Genomic DNA, 26,930 nt, shown 5'->3' with positions numbered 1-26,930 from the left:
GTTGAATTGGTCGAAGATGGGTTGAACTAATTCTACAAAAATAGTCGAAAGGTTGAACTGATTCTGCAAAAATGGTCAAAGACCAGTTGAACTGACTCTGCAAAAAAAAAAAAAAAAGATCGAGAATGGTCGAGGACGGATCAAACTGATTCTACAAAAATAGTTGGTGACGGTTTGAATAGATTTTGCAAAAATAGTCGAGGACGGGTTGAACAAATTCTGCAAAAATTGTTGAGGACGGGTTAAACTGATTCTACAAAACTGCAAAAATGGTCGAGGACGAGTTGAACTAATTTTGCAAAAATGGTCGTGACGGGTTAAACTGTTTCTGCAAAAATGGTCGATGACGGGTTGAACTAATTCTAGTAGTAAATGATACAAACTGATTCTACATATAGTTTCAAAACTGATTTTGCAAAAATAATCGAAGATGTGTTGAGCTTATGACACATTAATTTTGTTGGAGTTGTGAGAGTTGAGTTCTATTAATACCCCTAAGGCCTTAAGGTTATGGATGGTATTTTAAAACATTGTTTTCATGTTTTTGGGCTGAGCTTTAGTTGTTTTTATGTTTTTGTCTCTCATTGACGTGTTTAAAAACTAGTGTAGTTCTTTGAAACACAGTGAAAGTTTTTGTCTCTATGTATAAAACTCCCTAATATTTACATACATGTAAAAATCTATTATGTAACCTCTTTATAACGAGGAACAACATAATTAAGGCAGGGTTAAGAACATTTTTTAAGTTTAAAGCAGTGTTGAACTGCTCATTGTCCAAAATATTCTAGATACATATATAGTAGAACTTCCTTCTTCACTAATCACGCTGATCAGCACTTCAGAGCTTTCTAACCTCACCTTTGCATATAAAACATTCATAAACATTGATAATTTGTCCCTAATTGCTCCCTTTGTGTATGACAATATATAGTTTTTACATAAATTTACATTAGGCGAGTTGGTTGAAGATCTCAAACCAAAGTTTCGTTGTAACTGCTGGTGGTGGCTTTCAATCCACCCTTTTTCATCTTCCTAAAAGTTTTACTACATTCCGGGATTCAGAAAATGCATTGACAACATCATTGAAGAATATCAAATTATGACTCATCCCATTTTCTTCTACCTGTGTTATAACAAAACGAATGGACTTGAAGCGCTTCTGGGCACTCAAGGCAGCCAAAAGAGGAGTGTATGATATCAATGATGGCCTGTGTCGCCTCCTTCAATTAACCCATTAAAAAGGGACTGGGCCTCCTGAGACTTCCTCTTTCCACCAAAATGTTCATTAGCCTAGTCCTCGAACGCACAATTCGATAACTCTCTTGGCAGATAGCGCAATGGGATTGAATTAATGAACCATTAGAGTTTGGAATTAGATGCACTTGATCCTTATCATCTGGGTAATTTAACTGTTGGGTTAAAGTTACAAAAAGAAACATAAATTTAAGGGATGGTCCATGAAATTGACCCACACCATCAAGATGATCTTTGAAATTGAAAATCTATCAATATAGTCTTTGAAAATAAGTGTCCCAAATCAATATGGTTATTCAGTCACAATTATGGTCTAAAATATCCATAATATCCCGATATTTCCATCGAAATTTCCGTGCTTTTTGACTACCAATATTTCCGATATCATCGATATTTTAGACCTTGCTAAGTCACTCATGTATCTTACCATGCAATGTATAAAGTGTAAAATATTGTACTAATTCATTATATATAAATGATTATGGTGTGTTTAAACTTCTTTCATTAATTATTACATATTTTCTACACTCTCAATTTTTGCCAACTCACTATATAATCAACTTAAATAAGTTATATCTATCATGCAATGCATTTCCTTCCAATTTTTTGTGATAAACTAATAGATAATTGACTAAATAAACATCTTGCAAAGTTTCAATAAAAATTTCCAAGTTTTTCTTACAATTTCTGTGGTTTTTCTTCAATTTTATCGATATCGATAATATCCCGATATTTCCATCGAAATTTCCGTGTTTTTGGACTACCGATATTTCCGATATCATCGATATTTTATACCTTGGTCACAATTCAGTAAAAAAATTTGTCATATGCTGATGTGGCACATAAACGGATCCCAGGATATTTATGAGTTTTTATCACAGAAGTCGTTGTCAATCCAAGCCATCAAAGGCGGTCTCGATCATGGTCTAATTCAGTGAATGGTGTAAAGATGGGTGTCTGGAGAATTTTTTTCGAGAGAAGAGATGGTGAAGTCTACTATAGGCGGAGGTATTGGAGTGTGTGTTGGAAATTGTCTACTTTTACCGATTTACTACAGAAATTCCGCTGAAACACATTGCATATTTCGAACTTATAAAATTTTTTTGACAAAATTTTCTCTAATTTCGACTAAATATGAATGAGTTGATGTACCCAATACAAATTAGAGCTTTCCATCTTCAAATTAGCACTCTCTGCATTGTCATGTCAAACTATAATACCTGTATTAATTAAGAATTAATTATTAAATGCTATATAACTTTCCGTCTTTTGCATATAAGAGACTAAAAAGGAATCATTATCCGAATAATCATTTTTCTTTTGTTGAATATTATCTCACTGACTAAATTTGTAAACAAAATTTACTAAACTAAATGACATGGAAGTTGATGATTGAATTATTACTTAAGCGTTGATAAATATGCTCATTCTTATTGGTGACACATCATTTAGTTTTCAAATTTAGTCTTCATAGCATTACCCTTCAAATAATCTTCAAATAAGAACATTCTTAACTCAAATAAGAACAACATGTGGTCCAATATCATTGCAGATAGAGTGTTGGCTTTCCACTCATGCGTCCAGATTCGATATTTCCCCCTCCTAAATTAATGCAATAGTTTCGAATTCCTCCTCCTCTATTTATTAAAAACAATTCAAACAACAACAACAATGTCATTTTAAATTTTTATATTTTTTAGCAAATTTTCATCATTGCCGTCTCAATATAAATATTAATATATTCATAAATATTTTTATAAATATAAATATCAATATTTACACCGATATCGATATTTTACACTAATTACACTAGTAAAAAAAATAGGTTGCGCGACAAACAAAAATTTGTCGCACAAGACGCACTTGCGCGACAACAAACAAATTCGTCGCGCAAAATAGAAAAATAGAGGAAATAAATAAATTAAACTTGTGCGACGAATTATTCGTCGCGCAAGAATACTTAGCGCGACGAATTGTTTTTTGTCGTAGCTTAAAGTTAGCAAGAAAACGCGAGTAATTTAATTTGGGGGGAAACACTTGCGCGACGAAATTTTACTTTTGCGCAACAAATATTCGTCGCGCAAGGTCCACCAACTTTTCACCATCCAATACATCTGAATCAGGTAAATATGAGGCTATTTAATGCAGATGTTTGCGCGACAAAGAGTTCATCGCGCAAAGATCCTAACTTTGCTATTTATAGGCGCTTCTACTGTTTATTTTTCACAATTTCGTGCTAAGATGGCGGATAAAAACAACAATGAGAGTGTGTGCAAGGCCGACGAGCATGATATGGGAGAACATTTTGCGTTTGCTCGTGCAATTGCTGCAGCTATGAGGAATAATTGCCCCACTGCTGAGTGGCGTTCTTGGAAAGATGTGCCGGGAAATGTGAAAAAGCTTGTGATGGATGAACGATTAGTAAGTATATTGTTGATGAATCAATAATTTAGTTTGCTAAATTTTTAGTTATATGTTGGAATTAATTATATGTATATATGTGTAACAGCGTAAGTATGTTTTTGATGATGAACCGAAAGAACAATTGATGAAGTTGTTGGAGGATGCGTTGGAGGAAGGTTACAATATGTGGCGTTATGAAGTCTTGCAGAATGGAGCAGGATCATCCAAATAGTAGTTTAAAGTTTATGTTTTGTACGACAATTTTAAATTTAAGTTTTTTTAAATCTAATTTATGTATTTGGACTTAATTAAGCACCCTGGCTATGGTTTATATGTGTTTTTAATCTTTAATGAATATCGTACTTATGCTGAAAATAATTGTATGGATGAAGACATAAATGATTTGTAGATTAAATATTTAAGGTATTAACTATTTTTAGAATAACATATTAGGTATTAATTATTTGGGTAAAAGACTGTTTACTACCCTCATGTTTCGTGATTTTCAACATTTAGTACATCAAGTTTTTTTCGTCTCAGAGTCATACCTAAAGTGTAAATTTTGGGACAGTCTCATACATCCGTTAGTCAAACTGTTAAGTTTTTCGTTAACTGTGACGTGGCACACTGACTGGGCGCCATGTGTCATCTACGTTTTTTTTTTCTTCTTCTTCTTTTCTTTTTTTTTCTTCTTCCTTCTCCTTCTTCTTCTTCCTCCAACTGCAACTTTCTTTTTTTTTTTTTTGCTTCTTCCTTCTCCTTCTTCCTTCTTCTTCCTTCTCCTTCTTCTTCTTCTTCTTCTTCCTCCGAAATCTGGGGAAGTTTGTTTTTTTTTTCTTTCTTTCTTCTTCTTCCTTCTTCTTCCTTCTTCTTCTTCTTCTTCTTCCTCCGACTGCAATTTTTTCTTCCTCCTTCTCCTTCTTCCTTCCCCTTCTTCCTCCTCCTTCTTCTTCTTCTTCCTCAAAAAAAAAAAAAAAAAAAAAAAAAAAAAAAAAAAAAAAAAAAAAAACTTTCATCTTCCCCCAAATTCAGAGGAAGAAGAAGAAGAACGAAGAAGGGGAAGGAAGAAGGAGAAGAAGGGGAAGGAAGAAGGAGGAAGGAATAAGGAGAAGAAGGAGGAAGAAAAAAAAAAAAAACTGAATCTAGGCAAATTAGGAGGAGGAAGAAGAAGAAGAAGAAGAAGAAGAAGAAAGAAGAAAAAAAAAAGAAAAAAAAATGAAAAAACTGAATCTGGGTAGATTTGGAAGAAGAAGAAGAAGAAGAAGAAGAAGAAGAAGGAAGGAGGAAAGAGAAAGAAGAAGAAGAAGAAGAAGAAAAAAAAAACAAAACAAAAAAAAAGCTTCCCCAGATTCGGGAAGAAGAAGGAGAATGAGAAGGAATAGGGGAAGAAAGGGAAGGAAGGAGGAAGGAGGAAGGAAGGAAGAAGGAGAAGGAGGAAGAAAAAAAAAAAAAAAAAGAAAGTTGCAGTCGGAAGAAGAAGAAGAAGAAGAAGAAGAAGAAGAAGAAGAAGAAGAAGAAGAAGAAGAAGAAGAAGAAGAAGAAGAAAAGAAAAGAAAGAAAAAAAAAAAAAAACAACGTGGATGACACGTGGCGCCCAGTCAGTGCGCCACGTCACAGTTAACGAAAAACTTAACAGTTTGACTAATGGATGTATGAGACTGTCCCAAAATTTACACTTTAGGTATGACTCTGAGACGAAAAAAACTTGATGTACTAAATGTTGAAAACCACGAAACATGAGGGTAGTAAACAGTCTTTTACCCTAATTATTTATAGAATAAATATTTAAAGTATTAATTAATTTAAGAATAAATATTTAAGGTATTAAATCGTTTGTAAATATTTGTTTGTAATTACAAAGTTTACGTAAATATAGATATCTATGTTTACGTAAACTTTGTAATTACAATTATTTTATTCTATTCGTCGCGCAATATATTGAGCGACGATAAAGCGTTGCGCAAATACACATTGCGCGACGAATAAATGTGTTTGTTGCGTAGTGCGCTGCCTGAATGCATTCAAACCTTCCAATTTATTGCTCATTAATGACGTATTTTGCTCGACGGCTTATAGTTTTGTGTGACGAAAAAATCGTCACGCAAAGTTGTCCTAGTGCTATATTAACACAATTTCAGAGTCGAAGTTTTCAATTTTTTTTTTGTTTAAAAAAGAATGGCCGATTCTGGGGAAGGTTCTGGGAAAAAGAAAGTTGTAGTGCGAGTAGAGAGGTTCCGACGGAAGCAAGTGCCGTACTTTGAAGGCAAAACTTTGGCTGAGGTGTACGCCGAATTCATTTATGACATTGGGAATTTGGTGCCGAGGGATTGTTCTGTCGAGTTTGAGTCTTGGAAAAAGGTCCCGGAGGAGTTGAAGAAGTCCATGCTGGGAGAGTTATCGGTAAGTTTATGGTAAATACTGAAAAATTATTTGTGATAAAACGTAATATTTTTTAAATTACTAATTTATTGTTATTGGCATTAATGTAGGTTCATTGGGATATTGATGAAATTGATGAGAAGCAACGGATTTATGTGGATGGGCTTTTCAAGCAGAAATTCCGGAAGTGGAAGTTTGATGTTTTGCAGGCGAGGGAGGATTGAAGTTGATGAGGGTTGTTTTTTTTTATATATATTTTTTTTAAATAAGATTTTGTGGACTTCATGTTGAATTTAATGAATAAATATATGTTATGTGGATGAGTATTAATATTTGCAGTAATTATAATTTTTAGTCGAGAGCGTACATTAGTTTTGTTAATTAATTTAATGTTTAATTAGGTATGAGTTTTTTATTTATAATAAAATAAAAATTTACAGTACATAAAAATAAAGAAGGAAAACATAAAAAATAAAAAACAAATATTTCTTGCACGACGAAGGTCTTATTTCATCACGCAAATAACATTTGAGCGACGAATACAGACCTTCGTCGCGCAAGAAATATTTGCGCGACAAAAAAGTTTTCTTCGTCGCTCAAATATTCTTTGCGTGACTAACATATGATTCGTCGCGCAAAATCGTTTGTCCTTTTTAATCTGAAATCAGCCTTGTGCAGAGGCAAACTGCAAAAAATTTGCAGATTGTGCCTTTGCACTCATCCCTGTGATTTTGCTGAATCTGGAATCCGTCATTTTCATTTTCTCTCAATTTCATCATCTAAACTACTCCCTCCATCTTCTCTAGGTTGATCGAGCTATCTCGATGTGTCTGGTAAGCGTTTTTTGTCGTTACGGTTAAAGTATTAATGTAAATTCATACTAACGCCATTAATTTCGTTCTCTATAGGGATATTGTGTGTGATTGGCGATTGGTGGATAACGATTGAGAAGGTAATTTCTTCGTTTTATTTTTTAAACATACACCATTAATTAAATTATGTTGAACTTAGTTTGTTATGTTTATATTGTGCTATGAAATTATATTTATATTATGTTGTTAAATTTGTACTTGACGTACAAATATGTGTTGTGATATACAGAGTTAATTGAAATTAACTTCGTACTTGTTTTTTATTTTTAGTAAAACCTAGTTTTCCATTTAAGGATTAGTTGGATTTCGCGCATGGATGCGAAAGCATGACTGCGGTCCAATTAATTCTTGAATTGTCCCATTATTTGGACAGTTTGGGTGACACACCCCGTCCCGAAGGAGGGCATGCTGGCCGTCACGTGAGAGTGACGTAACCATTTACACAGTTCGGAAGCTTTAAAAAAAATTTCCAATTACTAAGATAACACACCCGAGGGTGAGTCCTACTTTTGTGAATTCTGTCAGAACACCGTTGGATTCCTCGTGGCCACCAAAGCTCTGCTAACTTGAACCTGGAGGGGCGCAAAACAAAATTGAGTGGGTCAGTAAAACAAAGTTTTTCGAAAACTTTTCATTTAAAACATTTCTAACCCCTCACCGTAAAACCTGTATACTTTCCCAGAAAATAGCATATATATAACATATATATAAGCAAAAATCTCAAATCTCAAACCTTTAACACTTTTCAGAAATATATATATATATATATATATATATATATATATATATAGATATATAACCATATGAAATCTCAAAGCTTGAATCCCAAATCTTTAACATTTTTCAAGAAAAACATGCCATGCCATAAATCAAAATATAAATCAGGTGAAATAAGGAATCAATCGGAGACCCTGCAGTTGGTCCTATACGATTAATTCAATAGCTCAATATCTCACTAAGCCGGAGTCACCACAGTGACCTATACGGCCCTACTCTGCACATCACTCGGAACTACGTAAGGTAGTCTATACGATGAAAGGTGTAAAATACGCTCTAGTGCTTCTCTCATCATATCATCAGCGCGCATATCTAAGGTCACCCACCAGTCGGAACCCCTCTAATGGTCTGTACGACTGGCATGTCGGAACCCTCACATGGTCTGTACGACATCCACCTACTTGGATCCAAGGCGAGCGTGCGGTGTGGTGAATAATATAAGCACTAACACCTAGGGTGCAGATTATGAGCTCAAACATCTCAACAACAACAATTCAATGAATAAACGAACTCACCTGACTTACCTGTGCCTCCACAGCACCATGCAACATGTATGCATCATATATCAATCATATAACTCATATGAAATTCACATTTTCCAAATAATTCTATGCATGGCATTTTCAAAACATAATTTCGCATAAAAGCATTTTTCTGGGAAAAACAATAGTATATAGGTAATACGAAAACAAAACTGCCCACTCACCTGGAGTTCGCCCACAACTCCCTAGCACCGTACATCAAGGCGTCATGACGATTAGCGCCTAGAACAACAATCAAATCCAACCTCAGAAATTCTGCCGATAGAATACATAACTTATATAAGACACGTCACTACGTAGTTCGATCCGGATGATCTGCAATTCAGATTTCAAATCCGTAACTTCCAGAGGTCCACAATATACCTCTAGGACAACATCCTAAAATTTCATTACCATCCAACGGTCGGATCTCCGTCAATTTCCAAAACTAAGTGACGGTTAACATTCTATTTTATGAACTTACAACTTCAATTCCGGAAGATCCGTAAATCGGATTCCCAATCCGTAAGTTCCTATAATCCTCAAATATTACGTATTACAACGTATCAAAGTTTGATGACGATCCAACGGTCGGATCGTCAATTCACATTTTCACCTAACCATGAATCGTAACCAACTTAGGTTCAATTATTCAATTTACGTCCATCAATTATCAAAACAGAACCTAGAACCTTAATCACAAGCTAATAATGACATTGGCGGGCCATTGGCCACGCGCCGCCGCGCGGGCCGCCGCGGGTGGCGGTTGGCCGCCCCCGGCTCCCCGGAAAATTCAACTATTTCCAAAAATTACCAAAATTTGCAGATTTGAAGATCTCAATGAGTAGAACAACTTTCATACCTGAGACCAAGGCCAATTTGGCCTGGAAGTGCTTCAATTTCACCAAAACCGTGAAGAACCCTAGAATTTGGGTGTTTCCAATTCGACCTTCAAACTTGTTCCAACGCCTCAATTACCTCTTGGGCTTTGTTCTAGGTCCTAAAGGAATGCTAAAGGTGTTAGTAATTGAAAGAAAACATTTCAAAATTTGGAGAATTTAAACAAAAGGGTCGCGGCACCCGTAGGGGTGTTCTTCGCGAAATCACAACGAAATTCAATGATTCTTGGGGTGAAACGTGAAGAGGGAAGGCCTAGATGATGATTAGGAGTGGTACCTTGACTCAATTCGGCGGAAAATTGGACGAAAACGGCGAAAACCCGCCGATTTGGAAGCTTGGGTCGCGCGGGTCAAGGGTGACCCATTCCTCCTGTTCCCCCGTGCACCACTCTCCCTCCTTTCCCTCCTTTCCGTCCCCTGATTGGTCAGCTTCTTCCTCTCCCTTCTTCTGGTTCACTCTCATCTTCTTCTTCTCCGATTGGGCATTTCTGCCCAGTCTCTTCTTCTTTTCTGTTTTCTGTTTCTTCTTCTCATACACATACACACACCAAAAACCTTTCCCTCATCCCAGCCATCCATTTCATTCATCAATAAATCTGGGCCGTCCAATTTCATAAAAGAATTTCTATATTTTACTAAAATTATAATTCCTTAAAATTCCAAATTTCAAACGTTAATAACTTCTTCGATATAACTCCAAATCACGAACCGTCTGCGCCCACGCGTCCGTAACGACGAGTACTACGAGGATATGTCAAGAAAACAAATCTTAGATGGCACGACACAACGATTAACCTCGAATGATGTGCGTGCCTCAAAGGGCATTTTTGTAAAATCCTTTATTAAAACTTTAAAAATTCTTAAAATTAGGGACGGGCTGTCACATTGGGAATACACAGTTATGACGCGTAGTTTATGGTTGAAGGATTAGGTTTCGGTTGTGGAGATTTCGGTATTATCTCTGTACGTTCTTCGGGTCATACACCTGAAGAACTGTATCAAGATGCTGCCGAAATTCATCCACGTCGAAATCTAATATGATGTAGCCGTAAATTACGTGACATAACTATACATTCCCGAATGGGATAGGGCCCCTACCGGAGGCATAAGGTGACATTATCAATTTGTATGAAGTTGTTGTGATTGTTGTATTGTTATTGTGGTTCCAGGAATTATGGACAGGACGTGGATATAGAACCCGAATAGATGCGCGGATGAATACTTGGATGGAATCGAGGATTTTATTAACTTTGCAAGTACATACAACCTGAGTGCAACTAGAATCCGATGTCCTTGTAGGAGGTGTAACAACACGTTAAGGGAGACAATAGAAAATGTTCGATTTCATTTAGTAAGGAATGGAATGATTGAGATATATAATACTTGGAACCATCATGGGGAACAATTAGACAATGCTTCGTCTTCAAATGCCACAAGAGTGGATAATGTTGAACCTATTGTCGATCCTAATGAACAAGTCATGGATATTATAAATGATGTTTTTCCATTTGCATCGACAAACACCAATTAAGAAGGGGAAGATGACGTGCCTACACCAATGGACAGTGCAGAGTTCGAACAATATGAAAAACTATTAAAAAATGCCAACCAAGAGTTTTACTCGGGGTGCGAAAGCTTTTTCGTTCTCACGGCCATTGTGGAACTAAGGCATGGAAAAATAAAGCATCGTATGTTGAACCAATGTTTCGATTATTTTTTTTGGGTTTTCAAGAGAATGCTTCCGAAGGACAATTGTTTGCCGAAAGACCATAGAGACGCGCAAAAGGTGTTGAAAGGTCTTGGATTGGGTTATGAAAAAATTCATGTTTGCAAAAAAAATTGTATTTTATTATACAAAGAGTATAAAACATTGGATAAATGCTCTGTATGCAATTGAGTCGAGGTTCAAAATGACATCTCATAATAGAACCACTAAGATCCCACAAAAAGTCATGCGTTATCTGCCCCTGAAACCTAGGTTGCAGCAATTGTATATGTCGTCGCATACTGCCATAGACATGAGATGGCATAAGGAAAAAACAGGTAGACGATGATGTGATGCGACATCCTGCAGATGGAGAGGCATGGAAAGAGTTTGATCGAACGTTCCCCGAGTTTGCTGTTGATTCTCGTAAAGTTAGATTGGGACTTGCCACTGACGGATTTAATTCGTTTAGGGTTTTAAACCAACACCACAGTACTTGGCCGATTTTCGTATTTCCGTATAATTTGCCACCATGGAAATGTATGAAAAAAGAATACATGATGATGACTCTATTGATAACTGAGGATCCTAGTAGGTCAATCGATGTATACTTACGGCCGTTGGTGGATGAGCTAAAAGATTTATGGACATACCGTGTGCGAACATACGATAAATGTACTGACAAGATGTTCACTTTGTGGGCTGCAGTGATGTGGAATGTGAACGATTTCCTTGCATATGCAATGGTTTCTAGGTGGAGCACTAGGGGTTATATGGCATGCCCTGTATGCAAAGAAGACGTAGCATCTAGTTGGCAAGCTGGAAAAGTTTGTTACCTTGGTCATCGAAGATGGTTGCCTTGGGACCACGAGTGGCAAGAGAAGGATAAAGAGTTTGACGGGGAGAAAGAGCATCGCCTTAGACCCGGAGAATGGTCCGGTGTTCAGATTTTGGAACAGCTTAACCGTTTGGATTTTGCTCATTTCGGGACCAATGTCACTAGGACAATACTTGCTACACATATGAACTAGACGCACAAGTCTATGTTTTTTGAGCTCCCGTATTGGTCGAAACTAAAATTGAGGCACAACCTCAATGTTATGCATGTTGAGAAAAATGTATTTGACACATTGGTCGGCACAATTCTAGATATTGAAGGCAAGACAAAGGACACGATCGAAGCTCGTCTTGATTTGGAACGAATGGGAATACGACGGGGTTTATGGATGAATAGGGACAATGATAAAGCCAGAAGGGATCTTGTATTTTTTTCAATGAAATCGAATGACAGGAAATAATTTTTAAAGTTTGTAAAGTTTCTCGATGGGTATGCGTTAAATATCACGTGTTGCGTGAACGTTGACGGGGGTAAATTAGCTGGCTTAAAGAGTCATGACTGCCATGTGGTTTTGCAACGCCTACTTCTTGTGGGTATTCGACATCTCTTGCCACCCGATGTAGTGAAACCAATCATGTTGTTGTCCAGTTTTTTTTCGCAATTGACGTCAAGAACGTTACGAAGAACGGACATTAATCAGTTGCGCCATGACATTGTGCAAGTTCTATGCAAGTTTGAGATGATATTTCCTCCAGCCTTCTTCATAAGTATGATACACGTGATGGTTCACTTACCAGAGGAGGCATTGCTTACTGGACCAGTCAACTTTCGATTGATGTATCCAATAGAAAGGTATATATTCCTCATCTTTTTTATTAATCGATATTAAATATATTACGATTAGTAATATGTGTATCGTATCATTTTCTTTTGGTGGGCTTCTCGGAGACTTGAAGAAAAGTGCACGAAACAAAGCGAAGCCCTAGGATCCATTATACAAGCTTGGGTGTTATATGCGGCACTTACATCCTGTGGAATGTATTTAAAAGATGTTGAGACAACTTTCAATAGTCCCCCTAGCAATAATGACTGGGGTGTGAGAAAGGAGAAACTTTCAGTTTTTGCCCAGGTCGCTCGACCATTTGGAGATCCTATTTATGGCGAGTCGTTTTCCAAGAAGGACATGGATGTAGCACATTGGTTCGTACTCAACAATTGTGACGAGACACTGTCACACCTAGGTGAGCATGAAAATATGATGAAGCAGGCACATCCTTCACATTTGTATGCCAAGAAACACCGTGAATTGTTTCCGCAGTGGTTTCTCGAATATGTAAGTTTGAAGTGTTTTGTATTGGACATATATATTGTACCAATTAAGTTGCTTGAACTTACAAATTTAAATGTTTGTCTAATATTAGGTGAATCAACTGAAAGCATCGAATTCCCCTGCGTACAATGAAGAGTTATATAACTTAGCGTTCGGACCAATTGGCGTTGAATTGTACTCGGGCTGCCATGTCAACGGCGTCAAGTTCTTAGCGGGTGCACGAGATGACAAGTTGTGTAAATAAAACAACGGTGTTCATGTCCCCGGAGGAGGCGAAAGTATAGACATTGAATTCTATGGCAAACTAACAAGTGTCGTGCAATTGCTTTATAAAGACCGGTGCCAAGTAATCCTATTTAAGTGTCGATGGTTGGATACACACCCAAATAGGCATGGAAGTGTGAAAAAAGATCATGGATTACTATTAGTGAACACTACCAAAACTTGGTACGATGACGACCCTTACATATTAGCAACCATGGCAAAACAAATTGTGTATCTAGATGACCCTAAATCCGGGAGGGGTTGGAAAGTTGTTCAGAAGATGGATCATAGAAACGTGTATGCTATACCAGAACAAGATCGTACTGACGACGACATCAACAATGTTGCTGACTAACGTCTTGAATCTTTCATGGAAAGTGGTGCGGAAGCACTTTGAGATACTAATCTTATCCAAGAACCATTTCAGATAGATGGAGTATCTTCAATCGAAATATCGATTCAGTCCATCACGATTGACCTTGGTAATATTCCACGATACAATGGTCCAGTGCGCACGAACGACGATGGTGACGTACCTATCGATGATAAGGAATAGGACACTGAAAGTGATGATAGCGACGAAAGTGAAAGTTATTATAGTTCGGATGAAGATTAAGGCAATTTATTTGTAATTTTTTTTGTAAAACACATGAAATGTTTAATGCATTATATAGAGTGATGGAAAAAATGGTATGAATGATGCCCATTTTATATGTGAATTACTTTGTAAATAAAGTTGTTTTGTTTGTATTTTATAATAAATTGTAAACAAAATAAAAAAATAAAAAATTTTCAAACACAATTGCGCGACGAGTAAAATATTTTTGGTTGCGCAAATACACTTTGCGTGACGAAATATATGTATTCATCGCCCACATGTCTGAAAATTCAATTAAAGTGGTTTTTTTTCGCAGAAATTTTCTGACAGTTGCACGATGAATCAATATGTTTCGTCTCTCAAAGTATATTTGGGCGACGAAATATATTGATTCATCGCGCAATTGTCTGAAAATTCAAATAAAGCGTTTTTTTTTTCCAGAAATTTTAAAAAACTTGCACGATGATTGTTTAGCCTTGCGAGACGAAAACTCTGTCGCGTAATATCCTATATTATTAACCCCCGTGTGTTTTGTTCCCCCTTACTTCCCTCGTCTCCCTTTTTTCCCCGCGCGATACCCTCTCTTTCCTTCCTCTCTATCTTTGTCCGTCTCTCCTTCACTCACTTCGTCTCTCAGTCCATCGCCTCTTTTTCTATAACAGGTAATTTCCTTTTCAGTTTTTAGTTTCAATTTTGTTTATTGACTGGGGGTTAGAATTAGGGTTTTTATTTTTTTTCAAATTGGGGGCGGTGGGGTTAGATTTAGGGTTCGTAAATTGGAGGTTACATTTAGGTTCTTAAATTAAAGTTTTTACGGTTCTTAATTGGGGTTAGATTTAGGTCTTAACTTAAGGGAACGATTTTGGGCAGTGAGGTTAGATTAGGTTTTCTGAAATTGGGGGTTAGATTTAGGGTGCTTCACTGGGGGCTAGATTAGGGTTCTTAAATTAGGGGTTTTTTAATTTCAAGTACAGGGTTCGAATTAGGGGTTTTCTAATTTAAGTACAGGGTTCTTAAAGTAAGGATTTGCATTGTTGACTGCCACGATTTGTTGATATATAATGGGGTATTACCCTTTGTTGTTGCCTTATTAATATGATAGACTCCATTGTGTTGCTTGTTGAATTCGGCCTCCCAATTTTGAAGTTACATTTATGTTTTTATTTTAATCTTTCTTTTTTGCACAATAATTTGAATTCCTCCATTGTAGTTTAGATTATATATATATATATATATATATATATATATATATATATATATATATTAGATTTTCATGAGAGGTATTAGCAAACTTCTTTTGCTGCAAATCGCAGAGCACATGAACTTTGTTATGATGGGAATGTTTCAATTATTTTCATATTTCTACATCTCCAAAATCATTGAATCTGCCCATATGCATTCAGAAAATGCTTTTGACCAGCCAATGGACTGAAATTCCTATATGATTATTTTAGTTAACAAGTTCATTTGAAATCAAATCAACAATTAGCAATCCTTTTGTAGCCATTGAAGTTGTAAGCATGTGAAAACATAATCAAAATCTTTGTGTACTAAACAAATTGATTGCCAATTTTGTAGATGTCTCACATGATTAGAACCCGGAGGCCGATGACTTCTACACCTAGTCCGACGACTATACCTACTATTGCCACCACTGCTCTGACAGAGATGGACCATAGGCTGGTCAATCCGGTTCACTCAGATGGTCCTCCAGTCCCACAGGCGTAGGCATCGTCGACTTTTTCAGTGGCGTTACCTATTAACCCCAGATGAACTCATCGACGCCCCCGTATTGTGGACCAGATGTCGCCATCGGGATCCACAACTGATGCCTCCGGTACACGACCAGGTATACAATCCTAATTCACTCCTTCATTCCCTTGTTTACTAAGGTTTAGGGTTTAGGGTACACGGCCAGGTATTCAATTTGTTATGTCATGTAAGGATTAAAAAGTTTTCATCGTTCCGAACCTTTTATTAAACTGTTGTGATCATTGTGTTGGATATGTATATTGTTTATGTTATTTTCAGGGTTTTGGGAAATGTTTTAATTATAGGGGAGGTTATGCCGAAATTTTAGTAGGATTTGTTATTAGTTATGGGTTAATGATTTTTTTTTTCATCTCTTTGCAGCGAAGAAAAACACCCGGGGACCTTGTCGGCAATTGAAGAGGGGGAAGGTCACCTGGGTGACCAACGGTTGTATCCTAATCGGATACGATGAGCGACATCGGGCAGCACCAACGGCGGAGCAGCATAGTGCATTAGCCCACGACATTGGGCATGTCGTGCGGACCTTTAGCCCTATGCTGTGGAAGTCTTGGAAGGCAATGTCCGAGGAGACGAAGATTACGATGCGCAATCAATTATCCGTACGTAGCATCGCCTTTTTAATGCTTTTCATGTAAAATTTATATATTTATATGTATTACTGTCTTTTATAACTAATGCTTTCAAAATATTTGTTATATTGCAGACAAACTACGATTTGGAGCACATGGACGAGGACAAGTTCGCGTATGTCAATCGGCTCTTCTCCGAACGCTACAAGTAGTGGAAGAGTGACCTGCACCAATGCTTCCAGGAGTTTGATGATCCGCATGTCGCTCTTGAGGAGGGATGTCCGAATGAGTTGGAGGACCGACAAGATAGTTGGGTTTGGCTTTGCGGTCATTTTAGTGACCCAACATATGTGGTGCGTTTTTAATGACGACTTCTTTCATTTTACTTTTTTTATTTTTATTTTTATTAATTTTTATTATTATTTTTTTTTTAATTTTCTTTAACTATTACAACTAATACGTTTATTTTTTGTATAACAGAAGAAGGCGAAGGCGAACAAGATCAATCAAGAAAAGAAGACTTTTCTCCACCATTCGGGTTTGAGGCCTTTCTCCTATAGGATGGAGACGCGACGGAAGGTATATATTACAACTTTCATTTCCAATTTAAAAATGTCGCTAATAATTTTTTTTTTCGTACTAACATTTTCCTTATCTTCTTTTTATTTTAGGAGGGTTCAAAATTTCCGGAGATCGACGTCTTTGCTGACGTTTATGTTCGGCCTGGGAATGAGTTGACCCAGTCCCTTCATGTAAGTAATTTCTTATGCATTAAACATTTATACTAATTCTTTCAAATTGTTTTCTATTAATAATCCATGTTTTTTTTCACAGGCAACTATGGTGGAGAAGCAACAGGTGGTGCTTCAGGAGTCCGCCTCCCACCTTCCCTCGAACACGTCGATCGAGTCTGTGGATCCCCCTGAGGATGCAGGGTTTCACATCGTCACTGAGATGTTGGACCAGACTTTCGATTGGAGGCCAGTGACATATTGTCGGGGGATGGGAAATGCTAGGCATCGAGAGACTGGAGCCTGATCACTCATATATTTCATGCATTTATACCATCCATTTCTAAAGTCTTTGTGATGTTTTTGTGTTAAAATTGTGGCATTTTACCTTACCTTGTGTTAATGTGCAGTTAAATTTGTTTTAGGATAAATTTCAAGCAAAAGTGGGGGAGATACTGAGCAACAGAAAATAAATGGGACGGTAAAGAGAAAGACACGGACAGCAGGAATAAGAAAAGGAATAAAATGAGCACTAAAGAATGGGAGACACGGCATAAAGAAAACAGAGAGGAAGTGGAACAAAAGAAAAGAATAAGGGAATAAAATAAGAGGATGGCATGATTTGTTCAAGGCACACGGGTTGAGTGGAAAACAAAAGAAAGAATAAAAGAAAAAAACAGTGGAGGGAGGACTAAAAAGAAAATAATAGAAAAATGCCAAAAGGGAGACTGACAGGGGAATAAAGAAAGAGGAGTGCGGGACTGACAGAGAGAAAGAAGAAGGCAGAAAAAAAGAAGACAGAGGGCAGAGGATACAGAGGAGAGATAGGCACGGCAGAGAGCAGGGAGAGGAGACTGAGACAAAAACGTAGCACGGCAGGAAGGGAAGAAGAAGCTTCACTCTATTGTTCTTGGTTTTATCTTCTCAAACCCATGTTTTACTTTTGGTTTAATTTGAGAATAATGTGTAACTAATTTTTAGTAGTTAGGGGCTGTTTTGAAGCCCCGAATATGATTGTAAGTTTGTTGTGATATTTTGTTTGAATGACTTTTATGAAAGGATGAAAATTGTTTAACTACTTATGTCATTGATAAATTCTTTATGTGTTTCTATGGATGCATACATAGTGAGCATATCTAGGATTTTAATGCTATGAATATATGTTTACCTGCCCTTGTTGAATAAGGACCTACATATGTTCTAGAGTAGCACTTGTTAATTGTGGTTAACATGTGAACCGATTTCTAGGATAAGTAAGACAACGCCAGTACTTACGATGCCTTGTGATGACTCAAACTCTTTTTATTCTTAATGATTTCTACTTGTTAAATCTATGAACACGCCATTCTAGATTGCATGTTTGGGACTAAGTTAAGTTGAAAACGCCATTCTCTTAACATACTACGTAAGAAAGAGTAATAGGTTGAGTTCTAACAGTGAGCCAACTTGAACATCTTCATCCGGAAATAAAAGGGATTTGAATGAAACATAACATGCTTGCATGATTATTTGGTGGTGGATAGCATGTCCCCTAACTCGTTTTCTTAACTTGTGAATTAAAATCTATTGGTATTATTTAAAACTTGTTGAGGTCCTGTTTTGTCCGATTTAATTTAAATAGCTAATCAACTCCAAAAATCCCAAACATTTGTGTGAGCATAGCTTGGTGTGTCTAGTTTATGTGTATAAAATTTCGTTGCATTTGGATAAGTGTAAGTTAGTCTAATAATTATTGTTCGGTGGCTGGTTAGTGGAGACAGCCACCCCGTTTTTGTGACATTTTAAGTATTTTGATAAAACAATCTTCTGCGGGAAAGACCCTTATTTTCATATGCTCTAACATAACAGCCAGCTGAAAAACGCTAGCTAGCTAGGCAATCGACAAATTTTAGTGTTAATAAGGAAAAATTAATAGGATATTTGTGTGCTACTTTGTGGTGTGCTTTTAATCCTACCAAATTTTGGCGCCGTGTCGCCGAGGATTGTTATTTGTAAATTACTTATTTTTCTATTGTTTTCTTTTCTTGTCCAATTAGTGTTTTTGTTTTTATTTCAGGTACTCTTTGTAGTACATGCATACTTGAAAGTCTAAGAGCATTGATCTAGCTTCCTACGATCCAGAGATTGAACGAACATTTCGAAAGCTTCAGAGAAAAATCAAGCAAAAGTGTGCATCGGTGTCTTTACCACCATCTTCTCCACCACATTTAAGTTCGGAAGAGGAGGAGGAACCACAAGAAGGCATGGCTGATAACCGTACATTGAGGGAGTTGGCAATGCCAAATACGGATCAACAACCATTGTGCATCACATATCCAAATGCAGAAGGAGGGTTTGAGCTTAAGTCCGGCATGATTCACTACTCGCCTAAGTTCCATGGCTTCTCAACAGAGGATGCCAACAAGCATCTCATGGAGTTTCACGTGGTATGCTCAGGAATGAAACCAGCAAATGTGGATGAGGAGCAAGTCAAGTTGAGGGCATTCCCATTTACATTAGAAGCTAAGGCAAAGGAGTGGCTTTACAATTTACCTTCGGGATCAATGAACACATGGAACCAGGTGAAGCAAGCATTCTTGGAGCAATATTTTCCGGCCACAAAAGCTGCAAGCATAAGGAAAGACATATGTGCAATCCGACAACAAAATGGAGAGCCCTTTGGAGATTACTATGAGCGGTTCACACATTTGGTTGCATCTTGTCCTAACCATCAAATTTCAGAGCATTTACTAATACAATACTTTTATGAGGGATTGTATGGTACTGATCTTGTAATGCTTGATGCAGCAAGTGGCGGAGCATTCATGGACAAGACGCCTACTAATGCTAAGGCATTGCTAAAGAACATTGCTGGCAACACACGGCAATTTGGAGGGAGAGATGAGCTACCTTTTAAGAAAGTTAACGAGGTAAGTGCTAATTCTAGTATTGAATTACAATTAGCTAACTTGACTAATCTTGTGCAACAGGTTATTGTGGCTCCAAAATAGGTGTGTGGTGTATGTTCAATGATGGGACATGCCATAGACATGTGCCCTTCGTCGATGGATCAAGGTGGTCTTGAGCAAGCTAATGCATTAGGAGGATTTCAAGGGCAACAAAGGCAAAAGTATGATCCCTATTCCAACAACTATAATGCAGGATGGCGCGATCATCCACACTTAAAATGGAACAATCAAGACAACGGACAACAATCTGTTCCCAACAACTATAACCGTCCGCCTAGCTTCTTTCAAGCAAGACCGCATGCACCATTTCAGCCTCAACAACAACAAGCTCCAAGTAAGTCTCTTGAGGATTTAATTGCTTCTTTAGCTAACTCTACTCAATCTCATCAACAGAAAACAGACAAAGCAATTGAAAACCTTGAGCACCAAATGAGTCAGTTAGCAAGTTTGATGGGGCAACAACACCAACCAGGAAGGTTGCCTAGCCAAACCGTGGTGAATCCAAATGCGGAGCAGATGAATGTTGTGACTTTAAGGAGTGGAAAAGAAGTTTTTGAGCAAGATGAGGCTTCAACAGAAACTGAAAAGTCTCCTAAAGATACATAATTGAACAAAAAAGATTCTGATAAGGTAAGTAAAGAAGTTCAAAATTCATTTAACTCATGTGTCCCTATTCATTTTCCTCGTAGGTTTATGAAGTCTAAGAAAGAGCAAACTGATAAGGAAATCTTGGATACTTTCCGGAAAGTCCAAGTGAACTTACCTCTTTTAGATGCCATAAAACAAGTGCCCAAGTATGCAAAGTTCCTTAAAGAGCTTTGTACAAACAAGAAGAGATTCAATGATCAAGAAACTGTGGCATTAAGTGAGGAAGTATCAGCTGTTTTGCAGAGAAAGCTGCCACCGAAGTTGAAAGATGCCGATAGCTTTACCATTCCATGTGTAATTGGAGGCAAAGAGTTTGGGAGAGAATTGTGTGATTTGGAGGCATCCATCAATCTGATGCCATATTCAGTGTATGAGTCATTGAACCTTGGAGACTTGAAGGAAACAAAGGTAGTAATCCAGTTGGCAGATTGTTCAAATAGATATCCCAAAGGCCTATTGGAGGATGTACTTGTGCAAGTGAATGAGCTCATTTTTCCCGCTGACTTTTTTGTTCTTGAGATGGAACATGATCCTATGCCTATTGCACTTCCTCTTATATTGGGAAGACCATTTCTTAGAACAGCACGGACGAAGATTGATGTCTACGATGGTACCTTAACCATGGAAATTGAGGGGGAAAGCATCAAGTTCAGAATCTTCAATGCTATGAGGTATCCTAGTGAATTAGAATCTTGTTTGTCTATTGATGTGTTTGACTATTTTGTGCAGGATTGTTTTAATGAAGGTGTGGGACAAGATAATTTAGAGAAGGCATTAGTGCATAGCATTACACATGGAAATTTTAATTATTCAGAGCACATTGAAGAAGAATTAATCCAAATAGTGGCCTCTCTTGAGTCTCTTTCACCAATTCGTGGTAAGTGTTCTTCCTATTTTATTTCTCTTCCTATTTCTAACGAAAAAACTCTTCCTTCTGTGATTCAGGCACCCAAATTGGAGCTTAAACCAATTCCTGAACATTTGAAGTATGCATTTTTGGGAGAGGATGAAACATTACCAGTCATCATATCGTCACAACTCACAGCAGAAGAGGGGGAGAAACTGATCCGAGTACTGAAGGATCACAAAACTGCCATAGCTTGGAGCATTGCAGATATCAAAGGTATAAATCCAGCTACATGTATGCATAGGATTCTGTTGGAGGAAGGTGGAAAACCAACAAGGGAAGCTCAACGCCGTTTAAACCCACTCATAATGGAAGTCGTAAAAAAATAGGTTATCAAACTTCTAGATGTTCGCATCATATATCATATTTCGGATAGCAAGTGGGTAAGCTCTATTCAAGTAGTCCCTAAATGATCTGGAGTCACAGTTGTTAAGAATGAAGCTAATGAGCTAATGCCTACACGTGTGCAAAATAGTTGGAGAGTCTGTACAGACTATCGAAAGATAAATAGCACCACACGCAAGGATCACTTTCCACTCCCATTCATTGATCAAATGTTAGAAAGGCTAACTGGTCATTCTCATTATTGTTTTCTTGATGGCTATTCTGGGTATAATCAAATTGCAGTTGCTCCGGAGGATCAAGAAAAGACGACTTTCACATGTCCATTTGGCACATTTGCATACCGGAGGATGCCGTTTGGACTGTGCAAAGCCCCTGCCACATTTCAGAGGTGTATGGTAAGTATCTTTTCTGATATGATTGAGAAAATAATTGAAGTGTTCATGGATGATTTTTCAGTTTATGGTGATTCTTTTGATACATGTCTACATAATCTGTCCCTAGTTTTAAAACGTTGTCAAGAAACTAATCTCGTGTTAAATTGGGAAAAATGCCATTTCATGGTTTCGCATGGATTAGTTCTAGGGCATATCATATCTGAAAAGGGAATTGAAGTTGATAAATCTAAAGTAGAACTTGTTAGTTCTTTACCCATCCCTACTACTGTCAGGGAGATTCGTTCTTTTCTTGGACATGCAGGTTTCTACCGTAGGTTTATGAAGGACTTCTCAATGATTTCTAGACCCTTGTGTCGTTTACTTCAAAAGGATGTAACATTTGATATGAATGAAGAGTGTATGGTAGCATTCAATAAGCTTAAGGAGTTGTTATCCACGGCTCCTGTAATCATGCCACCAGATTGGAGTTTACCTTTTGAGTTAATGTGCGATGCTTCAGACTATGCTGTTGGTGCAGTTTTAAGGCAGCATGTCAACAAAGTGCCACATGTCATCTATTATGCATCTCGAACACTTAATGATGCACAGTTGAATTATTCAACAACAGAGAAGGAGCTTCTAGCTGTTGTATTTGCTTTAGAAAAATTTAGATCTTATCTGATTGGGACTAAAGTTATTGTGTTTTCTGACCATGCAGCTTTGAAGTATCTACTCACAAAAAAAAGATGCAAAACCACGACTCATTCGATGGATACTTCTGCTTCAAGAGTTTGACTTGGAGATCAAGGATAAGAAAGAGAGTGAGAATGTTGTAGCAGATCATCTTAGACGACTTGTGCATTCAAACACAGAGGAAGATCTCATCCCTTTATGTGAAAGTTTTCCAGATGAGCAACTGTTTTTAGTAAAGATTACTGACCCTTGGTATGCAGATATTATCAATTATAAGGTCATCAAAAAGATTCCGGATGATTTTACACGTGCTCGAAAAGATAAGCTTGTCAAAACCGCCAAATACTACGAATGAGATGATCCTTATTTGTGGAAATATTGCACTGATCAATTGATTAGAAGATGTGTCCCTGAATCTGAGTTTAAATCTATTCTAACTTTTTGTCATTCTTATGCATGTGGTGGCCATTTTGGAGCAAAGAGGACAGCCCTGAAGGTGTTAGAGAGTGGTTTTTATTGGCCTAGTTTGTTTAAGGATGCGTACGAGTTTTGTGCAACATGTGATCGTTGTCAACGAACAGGTAACTTGGGCCCAAGAAATCAAATGCCACAAACCCCTATTTTGGTTGTTGAGATCTTTGATGTGTGGGGCATTGATTTCATGGGACCTTTTCCATCTTCAAATGGTTTTCTTTACATTTTATTGGTTGTGGATTATGTTTCTAAATGGGTGGAAGCAAAAGCCACCAAAACTAATGATTCAAAAGTTGTTTCAGATTTTATTAAGAGTAACATCTTTGCAAGATTTGGAATACTTAGAGCAATCATTAGCGATGGAGGGAGTCATTTTTGCAATCGAACATTTGAAGCGTTGATTAGGAAGTACAATGTCACACATAAGGTGTCTACACCTTATCATCCGCAAACTAGCGATCAAGCAGAAGTATCAAATCGTGAGGTGAAGCAAATTTTAGAGAAAACTGTGAGTCCTAGTAGGAAGGATTGGAGCATGCGCTTGAACGATGCATTGTGGGCTTATAGGACTGCCTATAAGACTCCTATTGGAATGTCCCAATTTCGGTTAATTTATGGGAAACCATGCCGTCTTCCAGTAGAGTTAGAGCACAAAGCTTATTGGGCGATCAAAGCCTACAACATGGACATGAGTGTTGCCGGAAAGCAAATGAAGCTTCAATTAAATGAGTTAGACGAAATCCGGAATGATGCATACGAGTCTAGTCGAATATACAAGGAGAAATCAAAGGCATTTCATGACAAGATGATCTTAAGGAAGAGCTTTGTCATTAGACAGAAAGTTCTTCTATTTAATTCTCGCCTTCGGTTATTTCCAGGTAAGCTTCGTTCTCGATGGGTTGGTCCATTTGTTATAACAAATATTTTTCCTCATGGTGCAGTGGAAATCCAAAGTGCAAAGACCGGATACATGTTCAAAGTGAATGGGCATAGACTCAAGCCATATTACGAGTTTTTTGCGGAGCATGATGTGGAGGTTGTACCTCTCCAAGAACCAGTTCCCTTTGGATGATTACTCTTGGTACCGTCTGGCTGCGGACGTAAAAGCAAGCGCTTATTGGGAGGCAACCCAATATTTCTATTCATTGCCTTTTTCTGTCATTTTCAATTTTCTTGCGTGCTAAACTGAATTATTTCTTTTCTTTGTATTTGGGTTATGTCCACCCTTGGAGTTGATTGCAGAATTAAAGTTTAGGGGTCATCATTTGATTTTACTGCAAATTGGGGAAGTTTTTAGTCCAAATGTCGGATCACTTCAAGTATCACCTTCCATTCGAAGTTCACTTCCATGCCATGGAACCTAGGGGAGTGTGACTGGAGGCATCGTCCGGCTGCAAGACGTTAAAGAAAGCGCTTCTTGGGAGGCAACCCAAGCTTTCTATCTTTCATCTTTATTTTGAATAATTTCAAATTTTCTTGTTCTGTTTTTCTCTTGTTTTCTGGTTTTTTGTGTTTAAGTCCTACTTTTGTTCCTTTATGCAGGTAATGATTTTGCAATCTCTACCACAACTTCTTGCAAGGTAGTTTTACATTCATAAAAACGAAAGGAACATTAAGCATATAAATACAAGAGGGAGCCTTCACAAAGGCTGCTTAGGAGAAGTTTCAGCAGTCGGCGGAGCTTCTGCAGTCGGCAGAGTCCCAGAAGGAGGAGGCATCAGGGGTTGATCATTTGGAGCTTCATTACACGGTACAGCCCCAGAAGACGAAGGCAAATGCTGTTGGAATAAACCCACAAACCGCTGATGATCAAGTAAAATCTGACCATCAGATTCCTGCATCTGGTCAATCTTCCTCTTCATGTTTGTAGCATAATTATGTGCGAGCATGTGCAATTGTTTATTTTCATGTTTAAGCCCTCTAATCTCCTGCTTGAGACTCATCACTTCAGCCGCCAATGATTCAACTTGACGGGTTCGGGCAAATAGGCGTTGGGCCATGTTGGACACGAAACCTGCACACTGCACACTGAGAGCCAGAGATTCCTTAACAGCCACCTCATTAGACCGTTTGGCGAGTAGTCTGTTGTCTTTGGGAGTGACAAGGTTCCTGGCCACCACCGCAGCTGTCATATCATTCTTCATCACCGAATCCCCAACGGTAAGGGGACCAGTAGGGGATATGAAGGATGGGCGCCATATGTTGTCTGGAGAAGGCGGAGCTGCCTCTTCACCAAGGTTCAAGTCAAAACGATGGTCGGAAGGGCCAGACATTTTTCAGAGGTGTTAAAGAAAGAAGAGGTCAGACAAGTCAAGATCGTAGAAATGCAAAGAGGGAGTTTTTACAGGCAGAAATTCAAGTGTGCTTTGAACGTCCTGCATACCTCTATAAAAAGCAGCACGCGATGGGATTTCAGAGATCAAAAAGGCGAGCTTAGAAATCGAAGAGGCCAACTAAAAAATCAAAGAGGCGCTAGCTTTCTCAAAAGCTGAGCTTGCTAGGAAATCACGGCAAATCTTCTTTTTCAGATTTGTCCGCACTTGTCACATGCAACCTCTGCACTCGACGGAGCTCAGATTTCGAAGAGGCAATTCCAGATATCGGAGCTTTGCGGAAATCACGGCCAGTTTGTCGAAGCGCCGATTCCAACCGTCTGCTTTTCCAGACGTGTCAACATCTGTCACATGCAGAGTCTGCTTTGCGGAAATTACGGGCAATCTGTCGAAGATCTCTGGTAAAGTAGAAAACACGTGAAGTTTACTGTTCCATCATCTAATGCTTGCCGACAAGAGTAAAAGAACAGTACCGGTTATTATTTCCTATAAATGTCGACCTTCATCCTCCATGGCAAAGCAAACATACATAACCTCCTTCATCTCCGAGAATGCCTTTCCAACAAACCCTTTCGAGTCACTCAGTGTTCCTTATTCCTTGGGGTACCTCTGCAAACAACCCATTCAAAGCAAAAGTATTTCATATCATGAAGGTTGAAAGCAAGAGTATCTCATATCATGCTTTCTCCCTGTCCTTCTCCTTGTCTTTGTTTTAAGACAAGGAGAAAGAGAGCAATCAGCCAGCACTTGGTATCAATCTTCCGATCTGGAGCCGACTGCCTGGAACCCCTTCCTGATTGCTTACCTAGCCTTGCTCTCGAGTACTCATCTTCATCATCTTGTGTTTCCTCTTCGTCTACCACATCTGCCTGGGGGACAGATAAGGGAAATGAAAATGATACCTCGAAGCATGTGGAGACAATTCAGCTAGGGACAAGGAGAAAGAAAGCAAGAGGTGGGTACTTGGAAAGATTGAAGAAAGAAACAGACCAATACCTCTACCTCGTGCCTGCCCGCCGTGCAGAAGAAACAAGCAGAGAAGAATGCAGACTGCACAATTCAGAGTTCCTTGGTTTCAAATCAGACTCCGAGATTCGCCTACACAAATTGGTGTGTTCTTTCCTTTTCTTTATGTGTCTTTATTTCATTTTATATTTCTTTCCTTCCATTTTTATGTCTTATTGTTCAAAAATTCCTTTCATTATCATTGGGGACAATGCTATAATTAAGTTTGGGGGTGGAAATATATTTCGTTAGTTTATTTCTCTATTAAAAAAACAAAATTTTGCATTTTT

General features: G+C 37.9%; 2 protein-coding genes, 1 long non-coding RNA gene and 1 pseudogene across 4 annotated transcripts; 3 read left to right on the top strand and 1 right to left on the bottom strand.

The window, feature by feature from the left end:
• Window positions 1–7,188: 7,188 nt before the first annotated feature.
• On the bottom strand, window positions 7,189–9,966 carry LOC126585495 (uncharacterized). 2 transcript variants are annotated; one of them, XR_007610530.1, is made up of 4 exons: window positions 9,383–9,966; window positions 9,069–9,206; window positions 8,392–8,449; window positions 7,189–7,480 (listed from the first exon to the last, which is right to left on the bottom strand). It is a non-coding gene; the product is annotated as an uncharacterized LOC126585495 (long non-coding RNA). The 2 variants fall into 2 exon arrangements; XR_007610532.1 differs by lacking the exon at window positions 9,383–9,966 and having other exon boundaries at window positions 9,069–9,376.
• Window positions 9,967–14,485: 4,519 nt separating this feature from the next.
• LOC126585485 (uncharacterized) lies at window positions 14,486–17,220 on the top strand (annotated as a pseudogene).
• Window positions 17,221–19,156: 1,936 nt separating this feature from the next.
• LOC126584185 (uncharacterized) lies at window positions 19,157–20,467 on the top strand. The gene is made up of 2 exons (XM_050248649.1): window positions 19,157–19,822; window positions 19,904–20,467. The coding sequence occupies exons 1-2, from the start codon at window positions 19,157–19,159 to the stop codon at window positions 20,465–20,467; spliced, it is 1,230 nt and encodes a 409-aa protein (XP_050104606.1).
• Window positions 20,468–20,900: 433 nt separating this feature from the next.
• Window positions 20,901–24,719, top strand: LOC126585489 (uncharacterized). The gene is made up of 2 exons (XM_050249937.1): window positions 20,901–21,632; window positions 24,244–24,719. The coding sequence occupies exons 1-2, from the start codon at window positions 21,029–21,031 to the stop codon at window positions 24,372–24,374; spliced, it is 735 nt and encodes a 244-aa protein (XP_050105894.1). The 5' UTR covers window positions 20,901–21,028; the 3' UTR covers window positions 24,375–24,719.
• Window positions 24,720–26,930: the final 2,211 nt, after the last annotated feature.

The sequence above is a fragment of the Malus sylvestris genome, chromosome 10, assembly GCF_916048215.2.
Source record: "Malus sylvestris chromosome 10, drMalSylv7.2, whole genome shotgun sequence".
In the NCBI taxonomy this organism is placed as follows: domain Eukaryota; kingdom Viridiplantae; phylum Streptophyta; class Magnoliopsida; order Rosales; family Rosaceae; genus Malus; species Malus sylvestris.
This window is presented reverse-complemented; position numbering and strand designations above follow the sequence as displayed.

What these genes read in the sequence shown, in the direction of transcription:
- LOC126585489 (XM_050249937.1), top strand. Translation starts at nt 21,029, where the DNA reads ATGGAACATGATCCTATGCCTATTGCACTTCCTCTTATATTGGGAAGA. An exon ending in GAGCATTGCAGATATCAAAG is followed by an intron (nt 21,633 to 24,243) that starts GTATAAATCCAG and finishes CTCATGGTGCAG; the next exon opens with TGGAAATCCAAAGTGCAAAG.
- LOC126584185 (XM_050248649.1), top strand. Translation starts at nt 19,157, where the DNA reads ATGGCTGATAACCGTACATTGAGGGAGTTGGCAATGCCAAATACGGAT. An exon ending in CTTTTAAGAAAGTTAACGAG is followed by an intron (nt 19,823 to 19,903) that starts GTAAGTGCTAAT and finishes GCTCCAAAATAG; the next exon opens with GTGTGTGGTGTATGTTCAAT.